At 37.7% G+C, this 24454-nt stretch overlaps 1 protein-coding gene across 1 annotated transcript in view; it reads right to left on the reverse strand.

Annotated features, from left to right (window-relative positions):
* Positions 1-382: 382 nt before the first annotated feature.
* The window catches only part of LOC129357632 (meiosis inhibitor protein 1-like), a gene marked incomplete at its 3' end in the record, with an annotated part of 42678 nt that continues 18606 nt past the window's right edge, over positions 383-24454 (reverse strand). The window contains 13 exon segments of the mRNA XM_055026724.1: positions 383-571; positions 732-866; positions 1689-1871; positions 3746-3896; positions 6304-6457; positions 11119-11213; positions 11779-11797; positions 11800-11835; positions 13214-13325; positions 14321-14468; positions 14808-14899; positions 16556-16670; positions 17824-17958. Of these exon segments, the coding sequence (XP_054882699.1) occupies positions 383-571; positions 732-866; positions 1689-1871; positions 3746-3896; positions 6304-6457; positions 11119-11213; positions 11779-11797; positions 11800-11835; positions 13214-13325; positions 14321-14468; positions 14808-14899; positions 16556-16670; positions 17824-17958 (1564 nt within the window).

Here is a 24454-nt window from a genome sequence, read left to right on the forward strand (position 1 = left end):
TATGGAGATGAATTGCAGTTTGTCTGACTAAATATGAAATTATCTTGCAAACTTGAATCAGTGATGAAATTTAACCAAGATGTGTTCGTTCTAAAAGAAACATAAAAGACAGAATCTACAACTGAGGCGGATAAATTTTAAATGAACTAATCTATTGGTTTTATCAGTGCCCTACAAGGAAGGACAACTTTATTTCTGCAGGTATAATACAATTTCATTTGACGGCTGTGTTTTATAGATTTAATCTGATATATTTTACAATATTTTCTTCAATACGCTGAAGCAAGTAAATGGTCTTTTATTATGATGTAGCAGCTATCTTTCCATTTCTATAATGGCTGTGTAAATCTTTATGCTTGTGATTTTGGATTACATTTTGTACCTGCTGCAGCGTGACGTTGTCCCGGTCCATTAGCCACGTTGTCCACGCTGATCCACTGCAAAGCCTGCAGCAGGGCTGGCCTAAGACTTGTGCACAATCTGTTGCAAACTCTCTTTGTCCAAGCAAAACAACCTTTAGCACATGCAGGACATGTTCTGCAACAGGAGCTTCTCCGCGAACAACCATGTCCTGTACGAACACAGGCGAAACAGTAGAAGCATCACCTTTAAAAAATAACTACAGTAAAAAAAGAAGTTACAATAGAACCTCGGGAAAACAGGATAGATTTTAAATGCTAATTTTAAGGTTTACAAATTTCTAAATTGTAGCAATAATTTGTTGATCTCACCAAAAGGGTCAGCATCACATTTGGGTATTTCTCCATCAGAGCCAGCAGCTCTGAGGTTTCCCAGTCTGGTTCCTCATTCTGCTCCTGCTGATGTGTTTGGCTTCCTGTGTTTACATTACTCTCCTGCACACCTGCCTGCAGGCAGGAGTAACAGACAATAAAACTTTTCATTATTCTGATCGCAAGATCTGGAAAGAAATTAAGGTTAATAACTGTTAAGGTTATTTTATTATTAGTTACAATGCAGAGTATGACTGAAACGATTAATTGGATTAATCGTGATTAATCAGTAATTCAAAATAATCGTAAACTAATTTTACGATTAAACGTTAACTGAAGTATACATACTTAAAAACCCCCAACACTCTCAGACCAGTAATTCAGCCAAAACTGTACCAAAAATAAGTCACATTTTTCAATTCAAGGTGAAAATAAAACCTCTGTCTGTAAATACATTGTACCCAAAATTCAAAGTGGATGCAGTTTTAGCTTCACCCGGTACACATTCAGCAAAAATAAACACAAAACAGTTCTTTAAATGTCATGTGAGTTAATATATATTTTCCCATTTATCCATAACAAATAGAACTTTCAATATCTAACAAGTTATTTTCACAATTTACCATCTATTAAAAAAGTGCCTCTCAGATTAATTTCACTCCCTGCTAAGGCGGGAGTGAAATTACCGTAATTACCTGAAATTGGCTATAAAGTGCAAAGTCTCCCCTTTCAGAAACCGGTGAAATTTTTCAGAGTGTGAAATGTGTGACGGAGTTACGGTACTGAAAATTTGGCTGGACTGCCGTAGTACTTAAAGGTTTAAAAGCTTAAATGACAAATCTGCAGAATGTACAGATTTTTTTTTTCTAATTAATAAAAAAGCCATCGATAGATCAATCGCTAACTAAACAATCACTAATTAAATCGTGAGTTGCAGGTGTAAGATTGTGTATGTACCAGGTCCTGCCTTGCTCCTGTCTGCGATTTCTTGGCCAACCAGAGCTCTAAGACCAGGGCTCCAAACTTCTGCGCTAGCTCTGGATAGCGCCAGATGAAGTGGAGCAGTGCAGGGTGGTGGCTGTAGAGGGAGGCGAAGCTCTGGCAGGACGACAGCGCTTTGCTAACGCAGTTCAGATGAGCCTAAAAAAGACCAGCAAAAAGAAGCACGATGAAAGCGAAGGGCTTTCTTCTAGATAAATATACAAAGCAGGGAGATTGCTTTTAAACCGAGCTGAGTCAGAGCAACCTAATTTAATATCTACCCTGTTGATATGACATAATCTAATCTTTCAGAAAATATTTACCTCTGAGCACTTTCAGAAAAGCTGTTTAATGCTCTTTGAAATAAAGCAGCACACATTTCCAGATAATGTTATTTGTTCTGCTTAGCATTAGATAAAATATATTAAAGATTAAGACGGGTGCCGGATCATGGAAAGCACGAGGAGATTTTTGTGCATAAAGACGGATAACGCCCGTTAATCTTGGATTATAAGCGTCCCGTGACTTCCACTTTAATGATTTTTACATTAAATCTCAGAGAGAGAGAGAGAGAGAGAGAGAGAGAGCTTCTGCTGATCTTTGCCTCTGTGCGCAGAAAATCCATCAGTCTGGGTACTGTCGTACTGATAAAACCCGGACACAATAAGACAGCGCTGGCTGCCATTAAAGCTTTCACGAAGAAAGCAGAGTGATTAAATATTTTCCTTAGAATGTGAAAGCTGAGTCAGTGAAGAAAAAAAAAAAAAAAAAAGGAGTCTATTTATAGCTCAGACTATTTGACATGGCTAGAAAATGCAATTGTTAGGGTGGAATAAGTAGTATTCTGGAAATAATTGCTTTAGAGTCTGTAGTGCCTTAAAGAGAGCGCGTTATGAAATCTCTACTGCTTTGGTTGATATCACACATTTGAACGTCTGAATCAATTCAAGTTGACAGCTCTATCGTTCTACGTTTGAATGAACTGTTCATCATCTCTGGAGAAAAATCAATCATTCTCAAATTCACAACGAAGAAATCCAGCCTCTTCAGAAAATTTGCATTTACAGTGCCTTTAAAAAGTATTTACACCCTTGGGTGTTTTATCGTCGGATTTTAGCGGTGCTAGGATTTTTCTTTTTGGTAAAAAACCACAAGTTGGTGGTCAGAGGAGACGTGGCATCTTTTCAGTTATTGTAGTGACAAGTCTCTTGTACTTGGGAGCGAAGCATATAAACACAGAAATAGTGGTCAGTGATTTTAGAGAAGACTTTTGGATTCAATTCGAAGGACAAACTTAAATTTTTATTATCCGAGCAATACCGGTGAGGGCTCTGATACATGCAAACAAGCTCGTTAGTGCTGTTTGCAAACCGCCGCGTTGCCAGAGACGTGTTTTCCGTTTTGCGAAACACACAAATTTAAAAATGGCTGAAAAACAACCTCATCCTGACGCAAAAACCTTTTATCAAAAATATAACTTTGCTTTCTTTTTTTTAATTTGATTGTGTTTTGGGGCGCAGCAGTGGCAAATTTATTTTTACGATTCCAATTTGCGCAATTGTATCGTCACTGGCAACAAAAGTAGTGAGATATTTTTGACCCTCTGCACTCCGACTTCAGCTCAAGGACACAAATAAATTACTGTAACAAAAATTAAATAAAACAAAAAATCTTACCAGAACAGCTGAATTTGGTTTAATGCTATGCTGCTGATAGAAGGTGAGGACTGGAGATAAACGCTCAACTCAAAACTCAAACTTTGCATCTAAAAATCAGTAAAAATACATGCAATGTTTTCTTCTGAACACATTAAATGTATAAACATTAAATAATTCAGCAAATATAAATGTTTTTTCACATCTGAGGACCCGCACATTTGCGTTCGAGAGCCTGAAGCCTCGTTTCCTCAACATTGAGGGCATTATTAAACAGGGTGCAACAAAGCCAAACAGTAAAGTTGATGAAGTTGTGCATTGCAGCTGACACAGAGCAACGGTGTGTCCTTCTCTGTTTGGTGAGCTGATCAGAGTTACCCCGTCGAGACTCGGGCTCCTGTCTTGGGTCACTGCCAGCAAGTAGAGGGCAGAGCGGAGAACAGAGCGGGGAAGGACGCAGTCGCCTTGCTCCTGCACCGACTGCAGCAGCACCACCACACTGGAGAACACGGCCTGGTCTGGGAGCAGCCTGGGGGTCACAAACAAAGCAATGTCACGACCTACCAACTCACAGGATCACAAATACATCCTCTATTTGGACTTTTAGAAGATTACAGGTGTGTGAAAAGGCTACAAAAGTTCTTCTCTACTGGTTTCTATAAGACAGAAACACACAAAGACACATCCAGGTAGGAAGACTTTAGACACTCTAATCTGTAAGCAGAGACAGAATCAACTTTCAGCCTCCCGATAAAATGTAGATCTACTTGTAAATCTTGGTGAGATCACAAAAAAGGCAAGGAGAGGCTTTTATTGCTCTACCCTGGAGGGAAAGCTTACCCACGGATCAACAGAAAGGCAGATAAAACTTTTAAGTAGACAAACAAACATTTCTGAGAGCCATAAAATATCTATTTGAAAACACAGTGAGTGCGCCGTAGGAGCCTGGCAGAAATATAAACCTGAACAGACACATCGTGACGGACGGTTTTATTTCTCACCGTGCTCTGTTAAAACTCCACCTTGAGAATGTCAACCATGCAAATGACTTTTAAGAGAGTGCAGCCTGAAATACAGCAACACTGAATTACAATTGAAGCAAAGCTGATAAACAACATTTACGCTTTTTACACTGCCTTACAAACCTATGTCCACTCTGTGCCTTTTTAAAAATTTCATCACGTTAAGACAAATATTGTAAAGAAACCTGAGGTGACAAACCAACATGAAGCTGTTTACATATCTAATGTCATGCAAAACTTTGATACATCGCTCATGTTAAAAAAAATAAATTGCAATTTGTGGTGTTTCCATGAAATAAGAAACACAATTAAAATCATATGTGATTAAGTTTGTTCACGTGATAAGACATGCCGCGGCACGATAATCCAACAACTTCCTGTTGTCTTCTGCATAGTTTGGCAACATTCGGTTGTTGATCATGACTTGTGTGATGTGAATAAACTGTTTCCTTTGCACTTTTGTGAAATAAATCAATTTTGATTTAGCCAAAAAAAAAACAAAACAAAAAAATCACCTCATCCCAGCGCCAGAACCAAAAAAATAGTTTTTTTTTTTCAAAATTGGTTTTTCTCCATGAAGCGAATATGAAATCTCAATCTATGCAAATTTATGGTCATTTTGAAACGCAGCTTGTGAGGAAAATTAAAGTTTCTTGTTTTTTTCTTTAATAATTAAAATGTCTGAGATGTTCAGTGTCCAGTTGAACTCACCTCTCTTTTACTCTGGTACCTCAAAATTATTCATAGAATCAGTCAGGGCATAATTTAACTTCAATTTCCAAATATCTGCTCTGTGAAGCTATTTGCTAATGAATATTAGTCAACAAATAGCATCATGAAGATCAAAGAAACGCAGCAGACAGGTCGAGGAGAACGTGTTAAAGAAGTTAGGTAGGTTATAAAACATCATCCCAGACTTTGAACATCGCTCAATAGTGCGTTATCTCACAAACTGAGAAAAACATCTTGAACCAGAAGCAGCAGAGTTCCATGAAAAAATAAATAAATACACAGAAAAACTTGTAAAATAAAAACCATATCGAAGCTTCCCAAAAGGTATTCGTGGAGATAAATATTAAAGGCCTAAGTTTGAATTTATGGGGCACATTCAGCAACATTAAAGTTTCTGTAACTTAAAAGTTCTGACAATAAACTACAGCAAAGATGAATGTTTTTCCACTGGCACCGAGCAGAACAAAGTTTGGTGACACTGTACTTTTCCAATTGATTCCCGCAGCACAGTTAATATAGTTCTCCCCAGAGAAACTTGGCAGCCAGTAAATGACTTTCCTGATCAAAGACTCCTTTTGTAGCAGTGCAGATACACTGCATGCAGCTACAGGCGTCCAGTCCGGACTTCCATTGCGTTTCTTATTAAAGTACTCTCCACAAGCGACTCGATAAGAATGGCGGTTTTCACTGTACACTGAAATAATTATTTCTTCGTGACATTTAAATAAAACACAAGGCGCTTTGCGCTGCAGATTGTGTGTGGATTACGTTCTGGAGTGGAAACTGTATAGCAACCTGAAGAAACAGCTTGCAACATGTGGTAAGAATGTCTCAATCTTCTCCTTGGAGACAATTTTCAAGGAGAGAAAAGCTTTGTGACGCAAGAAGAAAGATTTTCTATTGAGAAAAAAAAAAACAACCTCTCCCACCATGTAAAAGAAGATATAGCTCAATAGATTCAAAAACAATGTGTTACAGCTTCAGTTTACAAGAAAACTTAATTTGTTTCTTTTATTCTGCACTCCGCAAGGACGGGGAAGAAGAAAGCGCTCCTGAATAAAATGCTATCACACATCCCCAAAGTGTTTCCAAAACACGATTAAAGCCATAAATGATTTAGTTTGTTTTACGGTTTCATTGCTTGCAGGTATTTGCTGTAGTCGATACCATAAATAATTTTACCTGTCTCCTTGCTTCAGAGCCAGGTAGAGCATCATCACCAGGCAGTACTGGGCGGCCGGTTCTTGATATTCACACAGCAGAGACGGCCAGTCTGACAGGTGACAGCACAGAGAGGAAAGGTTGCACTGCAGAAGAGTTTCCACCTCCTCAAAATCTGGGGATGAGGAATAAAAAAACCACAACAAATTCTCATGACCAAATAAAAACAAACAAAAAACTTTTTGTGAGTGTAAATAGAGGCCTATTCACTACAGATTCAGTGTCTTATTGCCACGACTGGCACTGCTAAAGTCCTGGGTAGGAAAACCTTGAGGGGTTGTGCTGATTTGTCACTTTTCCAATACCTTCTGGCAAAACCATAAATGAGGTCAATATCTGTCTCTTTAGAGAACAATGCTGTCATGGATGTGTGAAATCAATATCTGTATCGCAGAGGAACCGTAACGTGAGCCGTCAGCGTTGGTACCTGGAGAGACGGTTTGGCGAGAGCTGAAAGAGCAGTAAACAATAGGTGCTTTAATGAAGGCAACATACGGCGGAAAGAGGAAAATTTGGACATTTTAAAGCTTTTAAACTCTTTTAAACACTTTCACCCAGTGTTTGTTGTCAATCAAAATGGATTTCTGCAAGATTTGCTACGTTCAATTAAGATCATTAAGATTTAGGTCTTAAAGTGATTTAAAAAAATAAAGACATCAACTTCTGAGTAATGAGATGATCTGACATTTGATTCCAGTCACCCTACCCAACTTTTTGTTAGGCTTCAGTCAACTACTAAAGACAAAGGTGTAAATATTTGCTTTTTGTGACGAGTGAACATGTTTTGGGACGCTGACAGAAATGTTTTGAGTTTAATTCCTTAAATAAACTATAAAAAGATAGTTTTGCAACCAAAATTTCTCCAAGTTTTGCACTTTTCAACAAGCAGCAGAAGTCAGGTAGGCAGGTAGCAGCTTTTGACCAATACTTTACTAAAACAACCTTTGATTAAGAGTCTTACATCTTAACTCAACAATATTAATCTAGAATTTCTTCAACTCAGATTATGAGGACACTTCATAATCTGATCTGAAGCTGCCTTCAGATGACTTCAAAGATTTTCTGTCAGATTTAATCTCTGGCCATGTCATCCCAAAACATTCATTTTCTTCTGGTGATGTCAAAATGTTACTGGTTTTGACACGAGCTCAAATGATGATGAACATAAAAATCCCTCTTCATCTTCAGGAAGCGCCGATGAATTAAGTAAAATTGAATCGTTGCTGCTGTTTTTGTGCCAAACATATATTTTTTGGAAATATAGTAAAAGGCTCGAGGTCAGTTTCATCAGATTCTAGCCGGAGGTTTTTGCAAAGATTTCAGGCAGTCCTGGATCTTTTCTGCTGATGAAAATGCTTGGTGCACATTAAAGGAGAATGCAGGAGGATGTGGTCACATGTAAAACAGGATAGTTGGTAATCAGAAATTCCTGCTGCTACTTCTGCGCTTCTGCCGGTCTCTTAGCAGTCTCCCTTACCAGTTTCAGCCTTCTAGTTTTATTAGTTATGGAGAACGGTACTTCCATGCAGGCGAGGTAAAGGAGATGAATCTGAAGTGGCTCTTACAAGATATTACAATGCTGCATCTCTCTCACGCTCCATAAAATAGGAAAAATACATTACGCTTTGCACGGTGTTGCATTTTTAGATGTATCCTGCACACTGCTCAAACCAAATAGCTGCAAAACACGCAGGATTCACACAGTCTGTGGAAACCTCTATTTTCAGAGAAAACCGAGCTTCAACTCTAATAAATCAACAAAAGCAAAAACAGATCAGATGTGATAAACTTAAATACTGCAGCTTTAGCAAAATGATCTAAATGAGGGAATGTCATGAAAGTTAAACTAATAAAACTGTCACATGTGAGACCAAAAAGACAGAATTAAAGGGTGTGAACATCGATGCCACCAGTTTTGTGTTTGTGCTTTTTGTTTACTTTCACACTTTGAGCATAATAATTTCAGTCAGACTCAGAAATAGTTACCTCTAAGCCAAGTTTAATATCTTTACTGAACATCTTAATAGTTTGATATTGTTTTTGTTATTGCCTCTTGTATATACATAGCAAAATGTTACTTATGTATTTATAAAAGATTTTCCGTACCTACACCAGTAAAACTTGAACGTCCGTATACGTACATGCAGCCACACTTATGATCTTCTGTATTCTTTCTGTTTATGTGCAACGACTTTTCACTGCCAAAACAAATGTCACATTTCGTGTGAAAAAAGTGTTGAAAAGATTTACCAAGATCCACGATTATAATATTAATAAAAAGGAACTTTAATAATCCCGCTTGAATAAGATCCTTTTAGGTGATTATCGGGTATTTGCTACTTTAAAATAGAGACCAAATCCACACATATGACCATATTGTTATATTTAAAATATATTTATTATTCCTTCCTTGAAACATCTAAGAAGTGGAGGTTTTAAGGGACGGTAATAGAAGGGCTTTTTGTTATTTATAAACCAGGTTTGAAAAAAGAAACAAATCTAGAAAAAAAGATTTTGCTAACATATGTCTTCTGGAAACCTACTTTAAACTGTGGTCATGTGTAATGATTTAGGTTATTCATAGCAACAAATATTTTCCCTACAGGGGTTCAAGCTTTCATAACCAGAAGGATGCAGAACAAACCTGCAGAAATATATGAGTGAATAAACTGACTGGAACAGCCAGAGTTTAACAAAAAAGAAAATTCATGATTTAGGATCTTGAGAAAAAGCCAAGGACTAAAAGTGCTTCATAAAAAATAAGGTGAAAAAAAGACAGATTGAACTTTTTTTTTTTTAGCAGAAAACGAGTTTCAGATAAAGGAACACAGAAAACCGAAGAGTTTTGATAATTGCAGAGAGAATGGAGTGAGACAAGTGCAGGAAAGGACAGAAGAAGAACAAGAGGAAGACTAAAAATAATGACAAACATGAATGAATGGATTCTAAAACAAAGGCAAGGAGGAAAAAGAAATCTGAATCATGGAGACTGAAGATGGTGCAGATAGCAGTGATAAAAATGTGGCAAGGCAGAAAATGGAGCAAACAAAACTCCAGTTCTCACTGCTTACACACACATACACACACACACACACACACACACACACACAACTCCAGACGTACATAACAGTGATGCATGCTTACTGATACACATCTTACATCTTATTGCTTGGAAGAAATAATATTTTACTGAACAGCGTAACACGTCCCCTGGGAGCTGCTGCAGTCACTGAGATGCTTTTGTACATTTTACTTTTCATTTGGCAGCAATGTGGAAAGTGTGAGAGCAGAAACAGTGATGACTTTGATTCTGTTTTGGTTCTCATTCTTATAGTTTGGACTTATGCTGTACAAAAGTATACAGATGTTTCAGAGCATGCTCACACATTCAATACATCCGCAGTTTCTGAATGTGACCTTGCTAACTTTAGCTGAGAGCAGCACCGACAGTTGGTTTGTGTTGGGGTTTTTTGACCATGATGCTCTTAACACACTTTCACTTCTTTTATGTTATGTACAGTGCCTTGCAAAAGTATGCAAACCTTTTAACCTTCTCCACATTTTGTCACAGAAGGAAATGGATACATTGTTTTCAAAACAGAAAATAAATAACTCTGAAAAGTGTGGCATGGATTCAACTTTAATGTTCTGGGGCCAATTGTCTCAGTAAGCAACACATCATCTAATCGCATGATAAATTAAAGCAAGCTCAATCTCCATTTGCATGATTTGTTGTTCTTCTCTTTCTACCCAAAAAAATGGATGACCAAGGACGTTGGTCTTTTTTGAAGGACAAATTTCTTTACAGAGACTTTGTAATTAATTTTATTTGATGTTTAATTTATTTATTTGGGATATTTAAAATGTCTTCCAGTGCCAGTGTTAAATGTTTATTAGGATTGAAAGTTTATTTATCTTTGACAATGTGTTCTGGCATCATTATGTCAGGTTGTGTAACCCCAGTGTGTCTTTAGCTTGTCCATATCTCCTGCAGTAAACTTTAATAAAGAAAAAACATGCTTTTTTCAGCAGTGGAGTTTTGCGCAGTGAGCTTACATAGAGGTAACTGTGTTTGAGGCCATCACTTGTCATGTCATTGGAGAAACTGACCCAGTTCCACGTCTTTCAGAAGCGTCTCTTCATGAAACTGTCTGTGAAAGTGTCTTCAGTCAGAGGCTTCTTCTAAGTAGTTGTAATACAGACCGCTACAGGAGATTTTTCCTGCCCACAGCCATCACTAACTCTTTAATTAAACAAGATTTAATTTTCCTCTGAGATCAATAAAGTATGTTTTAATTTGAATATCAAAGTTCTGTTTCAAACTCAACACCACCAAAACTATTTGCAGCTGTATAGCAGTTAAAGATGGTTCTACAAACCACTGAACTGGTGGAGGTAAAATGCACACGTTTTAAAAAAATTTTATTTGTAAGAAAAAAAAAAGTTCTTTTCCTTTCACCTCAAAGTTAGGCCCCATTTTGGTTTGGTCTACCACAGAAAATCTCAATGAAACAGTTAAATTTGTGGTTGCAGGCTGGCACATCATGGCAAAGTTCAAACGGTGTGAATATTTTTGCAAGGCGTTGCACCCGATCAGCCGCTACATTAGTGACAGCATCTACATTTACTTCACACTTTTCTTAAAATCTAAAAAAAAAAAACTCTTGCCCAACAAGCTGTAACTCTAGGCAACACACAGTAAAATCACCTTATTCTCAGTGGTTCCTAATTGACTTTGTGCACTGTGGTGCAACCATGTATGCAAGCTGTGTATACCATGACTGGAGCCACAGGGAGGGTCTGACTGGAAGAGTAGACACATGCTTAGTTTCTGCAGAAAGCCACAGCAAGTTGCGTTCAGATTTGGGTTCCTGCAACAATTCACAAAAGGGAGAAACGTTGACAAAACTCAGAATATAACCATGAATGCGTAAGATCACAGCAGAAACATTATCTCCTCTTAGGGAAGCTAAGAAATACATGTGCTCCCCATGAAAGGCTGGTCTATGGACGACTGAACTGTCAAACACAGGACAGGATGTGCTTTCACAACATGAAAGACAGACCGAGTGCAGTTCACTTTCATTACAGCTCAGAGCAGGGGGGCCTGAAGCCTTCTTCAACCACAACCACCATCGCACACAGCAGCACAAACGTGCAGCCTCAAACACGTGCAAATAACAGTCAATATGCTTTCATATAAGACAGAGAATGTTACACCTGCAGGTGCAACACATTTCTGAAAAAGATATTTCAGAATCCTCAGTCATGTTTCACAGTCTTGGTTTTTTTTCTTTTCTTTTTTTTTTTTTTTGCAATTGTGTCACTGAGTTCTGAATGAAGACACAGAACATGAACACCTCCACGTCTAAACGGCGTCGTTTTGTTAATTGCTGTTTATGAGCGTCCTTGTCTTTGTGTATTCTGTAGGTGTACCTGTTTCCTGCACAGAGGCTTTGTGCTCCACTGCCAGCCGATAGAAACCAGAAGACACTGGAGGGGAGAGAAGGTGAGGAGGGGAGCAATTATCCGACACAACGGTAATTATTCCAGGGACTCCAGGATGTCTTCTAGGACAATCCACAGCTTGAGTCTTTATGTTTTACTTCCTGTGAGACAGAATGTCTTCTACCTCGTTGTGTTTAACTTGCAAGCAAGAAAACAAGTTCATCCACTAACGCTTGTTTTTAAAGTGGGATTTGAATAATTCCTTAATTCCAATAAACTCTCATGAGGGCTGTTGAGTTTTAGTCAATTGTAATTTGAAGCCAAACCTTGTTCAGTATATGTTTTTTCTGAAGTACTTAATCATAAATACCTTACAGGAATGTTTCAGTTTTATTTTCTTAACATAATTATTATTATAATTAAGGAATATAAGGAATTATTATTCCTTCTAATTAGGTTGTTTGCTGCCTGTAAGTGAAATAATGCGGCCAGCATACGGCATACGTAGATTTCAGAAATAAAAAAAAGCCAATGGAAGAAGCAATATTGAACTAAATTTGACATGTAATGAAATGTAATTTGAAAACTTGTGTGAGAAATCTGAGTTTATTTAAGATTAACTGATGCCTAAAATTGGGATGATTAAATTTGATGCTTTTGAAAGCCCAGAGGAGACCCGGAAGGATTTGGGTAAAACTGCTCTGGGTCTCATAATTGAAGTGCATCTTTATATTTATTGAGACATACCCAACAGACTCGCAATAACAAAATGAAAATGCTACAGAGTGGTTTCAACATGCTCTGTTAAGGGTTTTTTCCTTTTTCTTTCGTTTTATGGAAATGTTTTACATCAATCCTGCAGAACACGGTTGCTTTTTCTCTGCATTGTTTTATTCAAAGCTGGCTTTCTGGTGACCAACTTCTCCTTAATAATCAAGTCTGATTGTATTCATTGACAGCTTAGTTTGAATTTCTTTTTAGGTTTTGATGAAATCAGGTCAGCAGTAACTACTAAGGTTTCTGCCTTAACCTTAAAAACATACAGTAAGTATTCGCTTGATATTACGTTACTGTGTCTATTTTTATTTAATTACTATTTTGCAGAAATTAGTTTTCACCTTCAAATTATAGTGTTTTTGGTGTAATTTATTTTGTCAAAAAAGCCAAATTGAGTTTATCATGATTTGTTTGTAAAAGCAATAAAAAGAAAAAAATCCATGGTGGTGATTTTTTTTTAAAATAGGCACTAAATAAATCATGTTACATGTCAAAGGTCAGCACTACTTTAACATCCTTCACATTATAGTGATTTTTTTCTAACTTTTCATAAAGTTAAAACTACCTCAAAGCTACTTGAAAAGAAAATATTTGTCTGAAAAACAGCAACATTTCACATTTACTGCAGAGAGTTATTAAAGCTCACCCAGTTTTTTTGCAAACTGTGGCATCAGAGATGGAAGAAGGACAAACTGCGAGCAAAGGATGGAGTAGAGCGACTCCAGAATCTGGGCGCTCGGCGGACCATCGCATGTCCTCTGTGGGGTGAAACACAAAAAGGGTCCAAGAACACAATTAGTTACAACCCAGACATTGATAAACATTCACAAGCTTCCATGTTTTATAAATAAGGCTGAGATCTAGAAATGAACCAATTAGGCTGCTGCTGGTCAGCATGGATTTGCCGTGACCTTTAATATTTCACCTGCTGATTCCAATTCTGATTAGTTTTTATAAGAACTATAAAGCAGAAATGGAAGGCAGAGCAACACATTGCTTTGATTGTTTTTATTCAACAAAAAACAAGAGAGCTGCATTTAGACAGAAAGTAATGAGAGTAGCCCTGTCATAATGACAGACTGATAAATTGTCCAAGAAGTTACTGCAATAACCAATTGTCATTTTGAGACCATTTCAAAGTAATATAATGGTAATGAACTATAATGCAAATAAACTCTCTCAAAAATTAATATAAATTCTAATGAATATTTAACGCTGGAACAGGAAGACATTTTGAATATCAAAATAAACAAAACAGAAACAACTAATATAATGAGTTATGAAGTCTCCATAAACAAAATTCTTTTGACAAAAAAAAAAAAGGTTTTAGTTTAAATAAAAATAGAATATATTTTATTGTCTCTTAGAGGAAACCAATGCACCAGAGTGACGACTTTCGTCATCCAGTTTTTAGTAGAAAGAGAGAGAAAAACAATCATGCAAATGAAAATTAGAGCTCGTTTTAATTTATTATGCAATTAGCTGATTTATTGTTTATTGTGACAAGCCGGGATGAGAGTTTTTAGTGATGATGCATGGATGAACTGGGAAAAACCAGCTGATTATCAAACCCTAACAAGGGAAATCTCCTGCAGATAAACTGGTGCATGTGGTGTTGTGTTTTTGCCATGCCATTTTTCACAATTTCTGCACACATTTCCAAATCTATAATACTGCAAACATTTTTTTTACAAATTGTCACAAAGTTTGAGTTCCATCATTCAGACATCAGCTCTGTAACTTTGGGCCTTACCAGCACGGTTGGTATCCACACAGAGTCGCAGCAGCGCAGCAGACACTGGCAGACGGACTCCAGTGGATCCTGAGCGCCGCTGTGTTTATACGGGGCTGTGAACGGGTTCTTCGTCAGAGCCGGCTCTGACGCACACTCCTCTGCGAGCCTTCAATGTAAACAAGACTTTTGTTTAAACGAAGACACAAAGCACAGCTTGCACACAGGAACAAAGCAGAGGATGAGACTCAGAAAACGCAAATGATGCACAGAAAAATACCACATTGTTATATTTTCCTTTCCAATTTTACTAAAAAGAAAGAGACCTTTACGCTAAGAACTATTTGATCTAGTTCAATATAAACTCTAATAACACGTTTCACTCGTTATTTCTAAATTAGAAACATTCACTAGAGAGTTTCATTTGAACAAACTGATGCCTACTTGTTAAATTACTGGCAGAGATCTGCACTAATTATTTTACTGAGTTCATTGAGCCATTTGTTACCTGCAGGCTGCCTGGAAACAGATCAGAGCTTGGAGCAGAAATCCTTTGGACCGAAAGGTCTGGCTGCTGGAATCCGAACTTTGTTTGTTTCCCTGTAAGATAAAACAGAGCTGGGTTAAAACAAAAAATAGAGACTGTAAAACTCAAAAAGAAAGAGCTTTAACCAATATTAATTATTATTATGTCTGACCGTATTGCATAGAAAAAAGAAATATTGATATTCTGTGTTATTTAAGTCTGTATTAGTAAAAAAGAAAAACTTTTTTTTACAGAGTTCTGATTGAAAATCAGTTCATTTTTCACTTCCTAACCTGACACAAGCGTTCATCAGGTTTACGGAAAATGTTCTGGAGGAGAGAAAACACCTTGATGGCTCAGGGGTCAAAGGGCAAACTGGTTCAAGGTGGAGAGAAATGCAGCAGTAGCTTAAATATCCACTAATTACAACCAAAGAATGAAGAGTACAGTTTAATGAATACGCAGTAAGTCAAACCTCGAAGCAAAAGGGCTTATGCAGTTTGCACAAGTACAAACTGGAAAAACGTTGCTTTGTCCGCAGAGTTTTGGTGTCACGTTTACGATACTCAGATGCCAGAACGTTTTATTTATCTCTGCAGCGTAACTTGTCAGGCTCCTCACAACCACCAGACGTCCTCATTGCTTTTTCTGTGCCTGCCACACCCACCTCACCTGACGCCAGATCAGGTGAGGTGGGTTGAGGACTTTTTCACAACTTTCCTTTTTATTTCTGTCTCCTCGTTTCTGGATGTAGTCCAGCACATTCCTGCCTGACTGCATTTAGACATGTAAAATCTCTAAGTGCTAAAAAAAAATTTATTTGTATTTACGACAAACTCATATATATGCAGTGTGTTGTTTTTGTAGAGATTATTGCATCCTGAGTTCAGCTATTTTTACCCAGTCGAACAAACTATTGCTTGTGTGAGAAAACGTGATTTATCCTTTAGCATCCTCGAAAACAAGGCAATACCACAGCGAGACTTATTTTCAATAAAAAAGTGTGATATGTTGTGGGTTGGCAACGTAGCAATAAAACTATTTATTTAAACAGATGTTTTACTTCCCAATAAGATAAGTAACTAAGGCAACCAATACTTGCTGCATAACAAGCTTTGAGGCATGTCACTGCAGTTGGCAAAATTATATTTTATATTTTTTATTTAGTTTTTCTGATAAGCTAAAAAAATACATAAACCTTGTAGAGGCAAACACAGACGACTAGGCAACCAAAAACACCTGCTGTTGCATTTTTAAATGTGAATATAATGGATACAGTTTTATTTGATCAAGTACCTTTAAAAAAAAAACAAAAAAACATGTCTTGACAATTTTTTGTTGTATTTTTAATCTGTTTTGGGAATTAGCTGATTAATCTTTGTTGTTGAATCAATTACTATTATCGTTATTTTTGCTTTAATATTGTTTTATGTTGCAATGCTATGCATTTATTTTGATTGAAGAACAGAGATTAAAAAAAATACACCAGTAAGGAATTATTTAGCAGACTCTTTTAAAAGACTTACTTATTAAATTATTTTACACAATTATATATTCTTTCACATCTGTTGCCATTAGCGCGCACAAGGAGAGACTCAGAACATACTGACTTACCGAATTAATCATTACAGTACCTACAGCAACCTTAAAAAACATAATGATGTAGAGATTTATGAGCAGAACAGATTAATAGTTTGAACTGGCTTGTATAAAAACAATGTGTGACTTGCCATGCTGCGTCGATGAGAAGGGGAAGTCAGAATCAGCTCAGGGAACCTGCTGGTGATGGCCTCCACCAGTTCCTCCAGCTCTTGGTACTGGACTGGTCTGGACTGATGGTTGAGTCTAAAAGAGGCAGAGACATTCCTTTGATTAAGGAAGCACCTTCTGATATGTTAAGAAGATGGATTGCAAAGATAAAGCCACATAAAAACTAATGAACAGCTTCTTCACCGTGCGTTAGCTATGATTTATGTGGGCTGCAATGTAGATACAGGTTCTTGGCAGACTATAGAAAACGGATAACGCCACAATTTACTGTCCATTTTCTGCTTTGCTGTAAAACTTGAGTTGGTTTGATCTTAAGCTCACAAACCGATTTTTCTTCTTTCTTTTTTTTTGCCTGAAATGCCTTTTCAGATTTTCCTGAGGTCTTGGTGGATCAAAAAGATTTCTCCTTGGCAAAAGTGAGAAAGAATTACGAAAACAAAAAAGAAAAAAATACATTTCATTTTCAATGTAGTTTTGGATGTGCTGTAAAATGAGTCTAGATAAAATCTCAAAATCTGAAGTTTCTGAAAGCCGATTCTTTAGTGAGGTAATGTTTGCCTGTATCATAAGTCAAATTACGAAAAAAAAAAAAAAAACATGTCCAGGTCTTAGCAGAACATGCATATTCATACTCTGGAAATACAATTTAATTAGGTACAACATATTTTCCTTTATCTCCCTCTGAACTTGTCAAAAAAATACAAATTACAGCGCTCTCCACTGTTACTGGGAGAGATCCGAACAAAAACTTTAAAATAAATTATTACTGAGAATCCACGTCCCCAAGATGTCACTTTTTATTGCAGGTCTCTAAAGGTCAGATTTGGAGATATTTAACTTTCTCTCCATCACACTTATTTTGAGTGCAGACAAAATAAACTTTGGTCCTTCCTCCTTGTTTGTCCAAGTTTCTATTGTTTTGTCTCAGTCCTGAGTGTAGATATGTTGCAGCTGAGGGGAGACGCTAATTTGCAGCACTTTTATCAACTGGCTTTGATGAGATTTTAAGCACACCCATGTAAAGTCAGGACTTTCATTATTCATGCGTATCTTTACCATAAGCAAGTTGGAACTAAGTAAAAATAAAACTCATGCTCTGAAAAGGCAAGACAGAAAAGAAAGAAAAAGAAAAAATGTAACAGTATTTCAAGGATAGATGTAGCGATACGAACCTCCTCGACAAAATGCGTCTCATTTCTACGCATGTCTACATTTTGGGTGTTTATACCTGAACAAAGCGGTTGCAGCTTTGACAGCCTGTGCGGCGACCAGCAGGCAGGAGGAGGAGATGCCGGCTTTTACCGCCTCTGACACTGACACAAACCCTGAAGCACTGGGGAACAGATGTACGCCTGGAGGCTGTCTGTTCACACACATAAACACACGGGTACAGCTTGTGGTGCTGTATATGTTTAGAACATAAGCATAATAAGAGAATAAAGCAGAAGACAGTACATTTTGGTTAATATTTTTTTGGGGTTTGGACAATCTTCCAGTGCAGTCTACTTAAAGAAAAGGGAGGATGGATGTATTTGTCCAGGGTTTCTACAGGTATTACCAACTCAAACTGAAGGCTTCTTAAGCTTCTTATTACAAATAACATTTAATATCTATTACATGACTAAAAAATAATGCATGTTTTATAATCTAGTAGTGTTGAGCTTTTTTTGCGTAGAATGGACATGAGATAGTGAAAAAGACTAAGATAAAATTGCACTTTTCCATAATAGATGCAAAGAATTCCAGCTATGTAGCTAGCTAGGTTTTATCAGCAGCTAGTTAGCGGTAGCCTCAACTGCCTCGAGTTACAGAACAAAATTAATATATCTGCACACGACTTACACATTTCCTTTACAGAAAAATAATTTGAGAAAAACTAAATTATACAGAATATATGAGATTAAATACTCCTGCTACATCAAAAGTTAATACATGTGACAAACCTATTTAAGGCGAACTTATTGTTTTTAAATTAATGTAAGACATTTCAAGGCCTTAATTTTAGATACGTGAACTTAAGACTCTATGAGTGTTGGAGAAATTGTGATATTATTAATCAATTATTTGTTATTCTCATTGATCTTTATAATGTATCTTTAATTGATGCTTTCCTTAAAGTTAATCTCATTATAGAATTAAGAATGTTTCTTGTATTGTTGATTTGCTCTGATTCCTTTCTCAGAAGGCCTCACTGACAGAGAGCAGAAACAAAATCTTCCTGCAGGTTTACCTCTTGGTGAAGAGCTCTGCTTCGGTTGAGCTGCTGGCCTCCAATAAAACCATCATTGCTAAGATCACTACATATTTTATTAATCTTTGTGCCTGGAAGGACATTATCTAGTACAGAATGATTGTGTGTTAGTTAGTGAATAACATTTGACGCTGTAGCTGTTTGCCCCCTCCCTTTAGAGCTACAGCGTCCTTGTGATTAGGGATCCTAGAAACAATAAAATAGAGGAGCAGACAAAATGTGCTTCAGAGCGGTAGGAGATTGTAACTGAAGCACATCTCTGTCCGTTCTCCTCGCGAGTGAAAAAGAATCTAACTCTTTTGTCTTTTCTGTCTTTGTTAATGTATGTTTAACAGGTGTTAACCCTAACATTTTTGGTCCTTCGAGCCGGATGTCATATACTGGAAAGATTCCGGCAGGTGTGGCGGACCCCAGTAAGACCGTGCGCACGGCAAGAGAACCTGTTAAAGGACTGGGCTCGGCCTGCCTGCTGGGATCTGAAGGTTGACGACACTCCAGGGAAAGACAAGAGAGGGTGAGTGATTCTTCTTTAAAAAGTGGCGAATGACGTTTTAGAGAGTAAGTCATTCTTCTGTGTGAGAGAAGAGTGACTTCTTCTTTGACTGAAGGTTGTTGCGCGCACAAGTGAAAACCCTGTCAATTCTAGACTCTAACAGGTAAAAGTAATGCACAAAATCCGTGGATAGGCTAACGGAGCCTGGTGCTTCAAGGCTGGAGGCCTTGTCCTGTTCTGGGGAACCAACAATTGTACTATTGTGGGCAATGATAGCAGCCCAACTAATACTAGAAATGTTCTGGGTAATAGCAGCTCAAATAACTAATACCAGCACTGTTCTGGGTAATAACAGCAACTCAAATAACAATTGTACTATTGTGGGTAGTAACAGTAGCCCAACAAAATACCTGCACTGTTTTGGGCAGTAACAGCAGCCCAATTAGTAATTGTACTATTGTGAGCAGTAACAGTAGCTCAACTAGTACCTGCAGGCTAAACGGATTGCGGAGTCCGGCGAAAACAGGCGCTTAAGTTCCGTATCAGTATGTAAGAGATAAAAATAAAAAATGAAAGACAAAAAAAAAAAAAAATAATAAAATAAACTAGAAAATAAGGGTTGGTAAACCTTACCTCGCTGGAGGTCTTGTAAAACCCTACTGGGACGAGGACTTGCAAACCTCACCTGGTTCGGGGTTTTGCAACCTCACGTGGTTTGAGATCTTACGAACCCCACCTGTTGTGGGAACGGGGCCCGACGAATACCCGTGGTTAAATGGACGGCGATAACAGGCGCTTCAAATCCGTGAAACAAAAAAAAAAAAGGTGTGTATGTGAGCGTGATTGGAGGTATAAATACCACTTGGTATTTTATCTCATGTAAAACAGTAGGATTGTGAGCAGCAAACCTCTTGTGGATGCACAGGCAAGAACTCTCCACTCGAAAGAGTTGAAGTGAGAGTTACCACAACAGGTCTTTTCAATTGCTGGCCTACTGAATCAGATCTCCAGTTTCTAGGACTCCCTAGGAGTCGGCAAAACTGGTCCAAATTTAAATAAAAAAAAAAAATGGGGAAATGAATAAGTAAAACTAAGCCAACAGACAGTCTAAAATCAAATAACTGGAAAGTTATTTAAGATCAGGATAAAAAAAAAACAAATTCAAATAAAAATTGTACGAGGAAGGGTATGATGATGTACAATTAGTAGCGCAAAAACGAGAAAGTGGGGAGAAAGAAATTACAAAAGAAAAGGAAAAGGTTCCAGGAGCCTTTTTCCAGGATGAGGAACAAGTGTTTTATGAGGACAGGAGAGGAAGAGAAGGCTTTAGGGGCAGAGGTCAGAACCTTAGAGGTTTAAAAGGGAGACATGGGAGAGGAAACTACAGGCACAGTTACTCGGGGTGCTGGTGTTGTGGGCAGGAAGGACATTTAGCCAGAGATTGCCCGAGAAAAAGAAAACAAAAAAAAAAACACAGGACAGTCAGCATGATTAAGATCAGAGAAATTGGGGAGTGAAGAGGTCCAGTTAAATCTTCAGGATTTACTTTCTATGGACAGCATAAGACCTGAAATAACTCTCCTAATAAATGGCAAACCTGTAAATTTCCTCTGTGACACGGGTGCATGTAGAACAACATGTAGAGAAAACATTCTTGGGGTAAAAAATTTGTGGTGAAAATGTCAAGATCAGCTACAGGAATAAAAGAAGGGGATTTCTTTGTTGTCCAGGGACACAGGGAACTGTATTACTTTTATTCATTGGATGTGCCCAACAAACCCCCACACAACACTGCACAAACACTTCTGGCAGAGGGGCATAAAGCCATTTCTGCCCTACAGGATCAAAAGTCTCCTGATGATTTGCATGTCACACTTTGGTTCAAAACAGTTCCTGGGCCTGATAGGAACTATGAAGCGAGACTCAACAAGGTCACCCCAGCCAAGATAACTGTGACCTATCTGTACACAGACACAAAACATGTGACTGATCCACACACATTGTTGAATTCTCTTAGATCAGATGCAAAAGTATTCACGGTTGTAGACATCAGTAAATGCCTTTTTCTCAATACCAATTGAGAAAGAGAGCCAATTTTGGTTTGCTTTTACTTTTGAAGGGAAAAGATACACGTACACCAGACTACTTCAAGGCTACTGTGAAAGCCCTACAATTCTCTTTCAAGTAATGAGTGCAAGTATGTAAACTTTTCAACCCCCAGGAGGGAGCCAAGTTTTGTTGTACATAGTTGATGTTTTATTGGTTTCTCCAGACAGGGAAACCTGTAAGCAAAACACTTTAGCGCTTCTGCAACATTTAGCTAAAGAAGGTCATAAGGTTAACAAAATAAACTTTAACTGTGTAAACGAAAAGTAAAATATTTGGGTCATAATTTGAGTGAAGGAGGACGAACCATAGCGGAGGATAGAAAAACGACAATTCTCCAAGCTCCCAAACCACAAACAAAAAAAAACAGATGATGTCCTTTTTGGGGTTGACTAACTATTGTCGAAACTGGGTGCCTAATTATGCAGAAATTGTGGCAGCTCTGAATAAATTAATGTATAAAAGATTTTAAAATGTCTTCTTCTTTGTTGTGGGCAGATGAAGCAGAAGAAGTACTTTGCAAACTAAAACAGGCCCTCGTGTCAAGCGCTGCGTTAGCGTTACCAGATTATCAATACAAAACCTTTTGTTCAGATGGTGGATTGTAAAGGTCATGTCATGACCTCGGTGCTAGTCCAACAGCATGGTGATAAAATGAGACTAATAGCATATTTTTCTTCAAAACTTGATAGTGTAGCGTGTGCCTTACCACATTGTGTGAGAGCTGTAGTTGCTGCTTCTATGGCAGTAGAAGTTAGAGCTCCTATAGTTCTTTTTCACCCATTAACATCAAAAGTAACACATGCAGAATTATTAAAAGAATTATTACAAGTCGTGCACCTACCAAAACAACTAGCAATCTGTAAATGTGCGGCGCACACTGCAGGGACAGATAAGGTGTCCCTAGGGAATGCTTTCGAAGACAAAATAAAAAAAAGCTGAGGGAGAGATAAATGTATTACATGTGGATGAAAAAAAAATTAAATTTATGAAAGAAACTTTAAGAGACATGCAACAATTAAGTCCTCAAAATGAAAAGGATTTATGGATAAAAAAAATGGAGCAAAATTGGAAAATTATATGAAACTGAACCTATTTTACCAAGAAAAAGATGTGTATAAATGGGCTGCAATATTGAGCCATGGCGTTTTCGCATGTCTCAACAGGGGGGATGTTAGGATACATCGACATTAAACTACTTATGGATTTATTTCTTATTTAAAAAAAATTTCTGTAGGACCTGTTTGATATGTGCAAAACATTACTCTCAGGGCAATCTAAGATCACTTAGAGGAAAATTTCCTACTCTGCAATATCCATTTCAAGTAATGCATATGGACTTCATAGAATTGAATAACAGTGAAGGACAAAAGTATTGTTTAGAAATAATTGATGCTTTTCTAAATGGTTTGAACATTTCACTAAAAACCCAGATGCAGCGGAAAAGCCAACTTGGATACATTTAACACACTGCAAAAAGGAATTTAATTTCAAAAGTAATTGGGAAGCAAGCTCAGGACGCTCACCGACCTACAGGGCAAAGTCCAGGTTACAAGGGGGTTAAACCAAATAGTTTTTCCGTCTCAAAACTGGTGAAGATTGTCCACAACCCTGTAGTGTCTTTAGGAGCAGAACGGACTTGCACATTAATGAAAATAACAAGTGAATATATCTTTGTTTTTATTTTGTGTTTTTCATCTGGGAACAATTCATGTCATAAATGAAAATGTATTTCTTGTAGCACTGTTTACAGAATGAGGATGAGTATTCAGGTATGTTTTCCACCTAGTTCTGTTATCATTGTTTTAGTCTCCTGGGCAAGTATGACGTCGGCAAACTACAGAGATTAAACTTGATATATGACAAATGATGTTTTTAACATCTGACTGTTCTCTCTGTGAACAATGAATTTAACCCTGTCTTTCGTGCAGATGTCTGGTGGTGGTGCAGTGGTGACAAAATTTTTAATAGATTACCTAGGAAGGTAACAGGGATGTCTGCATTAATTTCTTTATTATTGCCTGTTTCTGTTTATCCATGACTGCTGATCATTTAATTCATGCTTTAACTGATGTTGTGCCTCAGCAGTGACGTCAGTTGCAGAAGCGAGACCTGACCTGGAGGAACAATGATCCTACATACATCGATGCCATTGGTGTTCCCCGTGGTGTACCAGATGAGTATAAATTGGCCGACCAAACTGCAGCAGGATTTGAGTCCACAATTTGTTGGTGGTGTACATTAAACAAAAACGTTGACAGAATCAACTACATCCATTACAATGTACAAAAACTGGGCAACTGGACACAGGCAGGCTTCGAGGCGGTGCATGAGCAGCTGGCCGCTACATCACTGATGGCTTTCCAGAACCGCATTGCACTTGACATGGTGCTGGCTGAACGAGGGGGAGTGTGTGCAATCTTTGGTGAAAGATGCTGCACTTTTCTACCCAACAACACAGCGGCTGATGGCAGCCTGACGAAGGCCATTGAGGGGTTCCGTACCCTTAATGGTAAGCTGAAGGAGTTCTCTGGAGTGAATACTTTCAGGTGGGACGACTGGATGAATGTTTTTGGAAAGAACCGAACCCTTGTGTCCTCTGCTTTAGTGTCAATGGCTGTCTTTGCTGCCATTCTAACCTTGTGTGGATGCTGTTGTATTCCTTGCCTGCGTTCTTTGTTTAATAGTCTCATCACTACAGCAATTTAGCCCATGGGGAACCAGATGATGCCGATGTATCCCTTATTGGCGAGAGAACCTGAGTCTGACAGAGAAAGCTCTGATGAGGACTCTTTTGATGTGTTTCCTGATTCTAAGTTTTGGACTGAGTATAAACCTTGAGTGTAAACATGTTTGCTTTCTTAAAAAATGAACTCCTAGTTGAAAATTGTTCGAAGTGGCTGTTTAGGAGAGATATGAGAATTAGAACAAATATTTGATAAACAGGGGGGAAATGTTGGAGAAATTGTGATATTATTAATCAATTATTTGTTATTCTCATTGATCTTT

The sequence above is a fragment of the Poeciliopsis prolifica genome, unplaced genomic scaffold (assembly GCF_027474105.1).
Source record: "Poeciliopsis prolifica strain line A6 unplaced genomic scaffold, Auburn_PproV2 SCAFFOLD269, whole genome shotgun sequence".
In the NCBI taxonomy this organism is placed as follows: domain Eukaryota; kingdom Metazoa; phylum Chordata; class Actinopteri; order Cyprinodontiformes; family Poeciliidae; genus Poeciliopsis; species Poeciliopsis prolifica.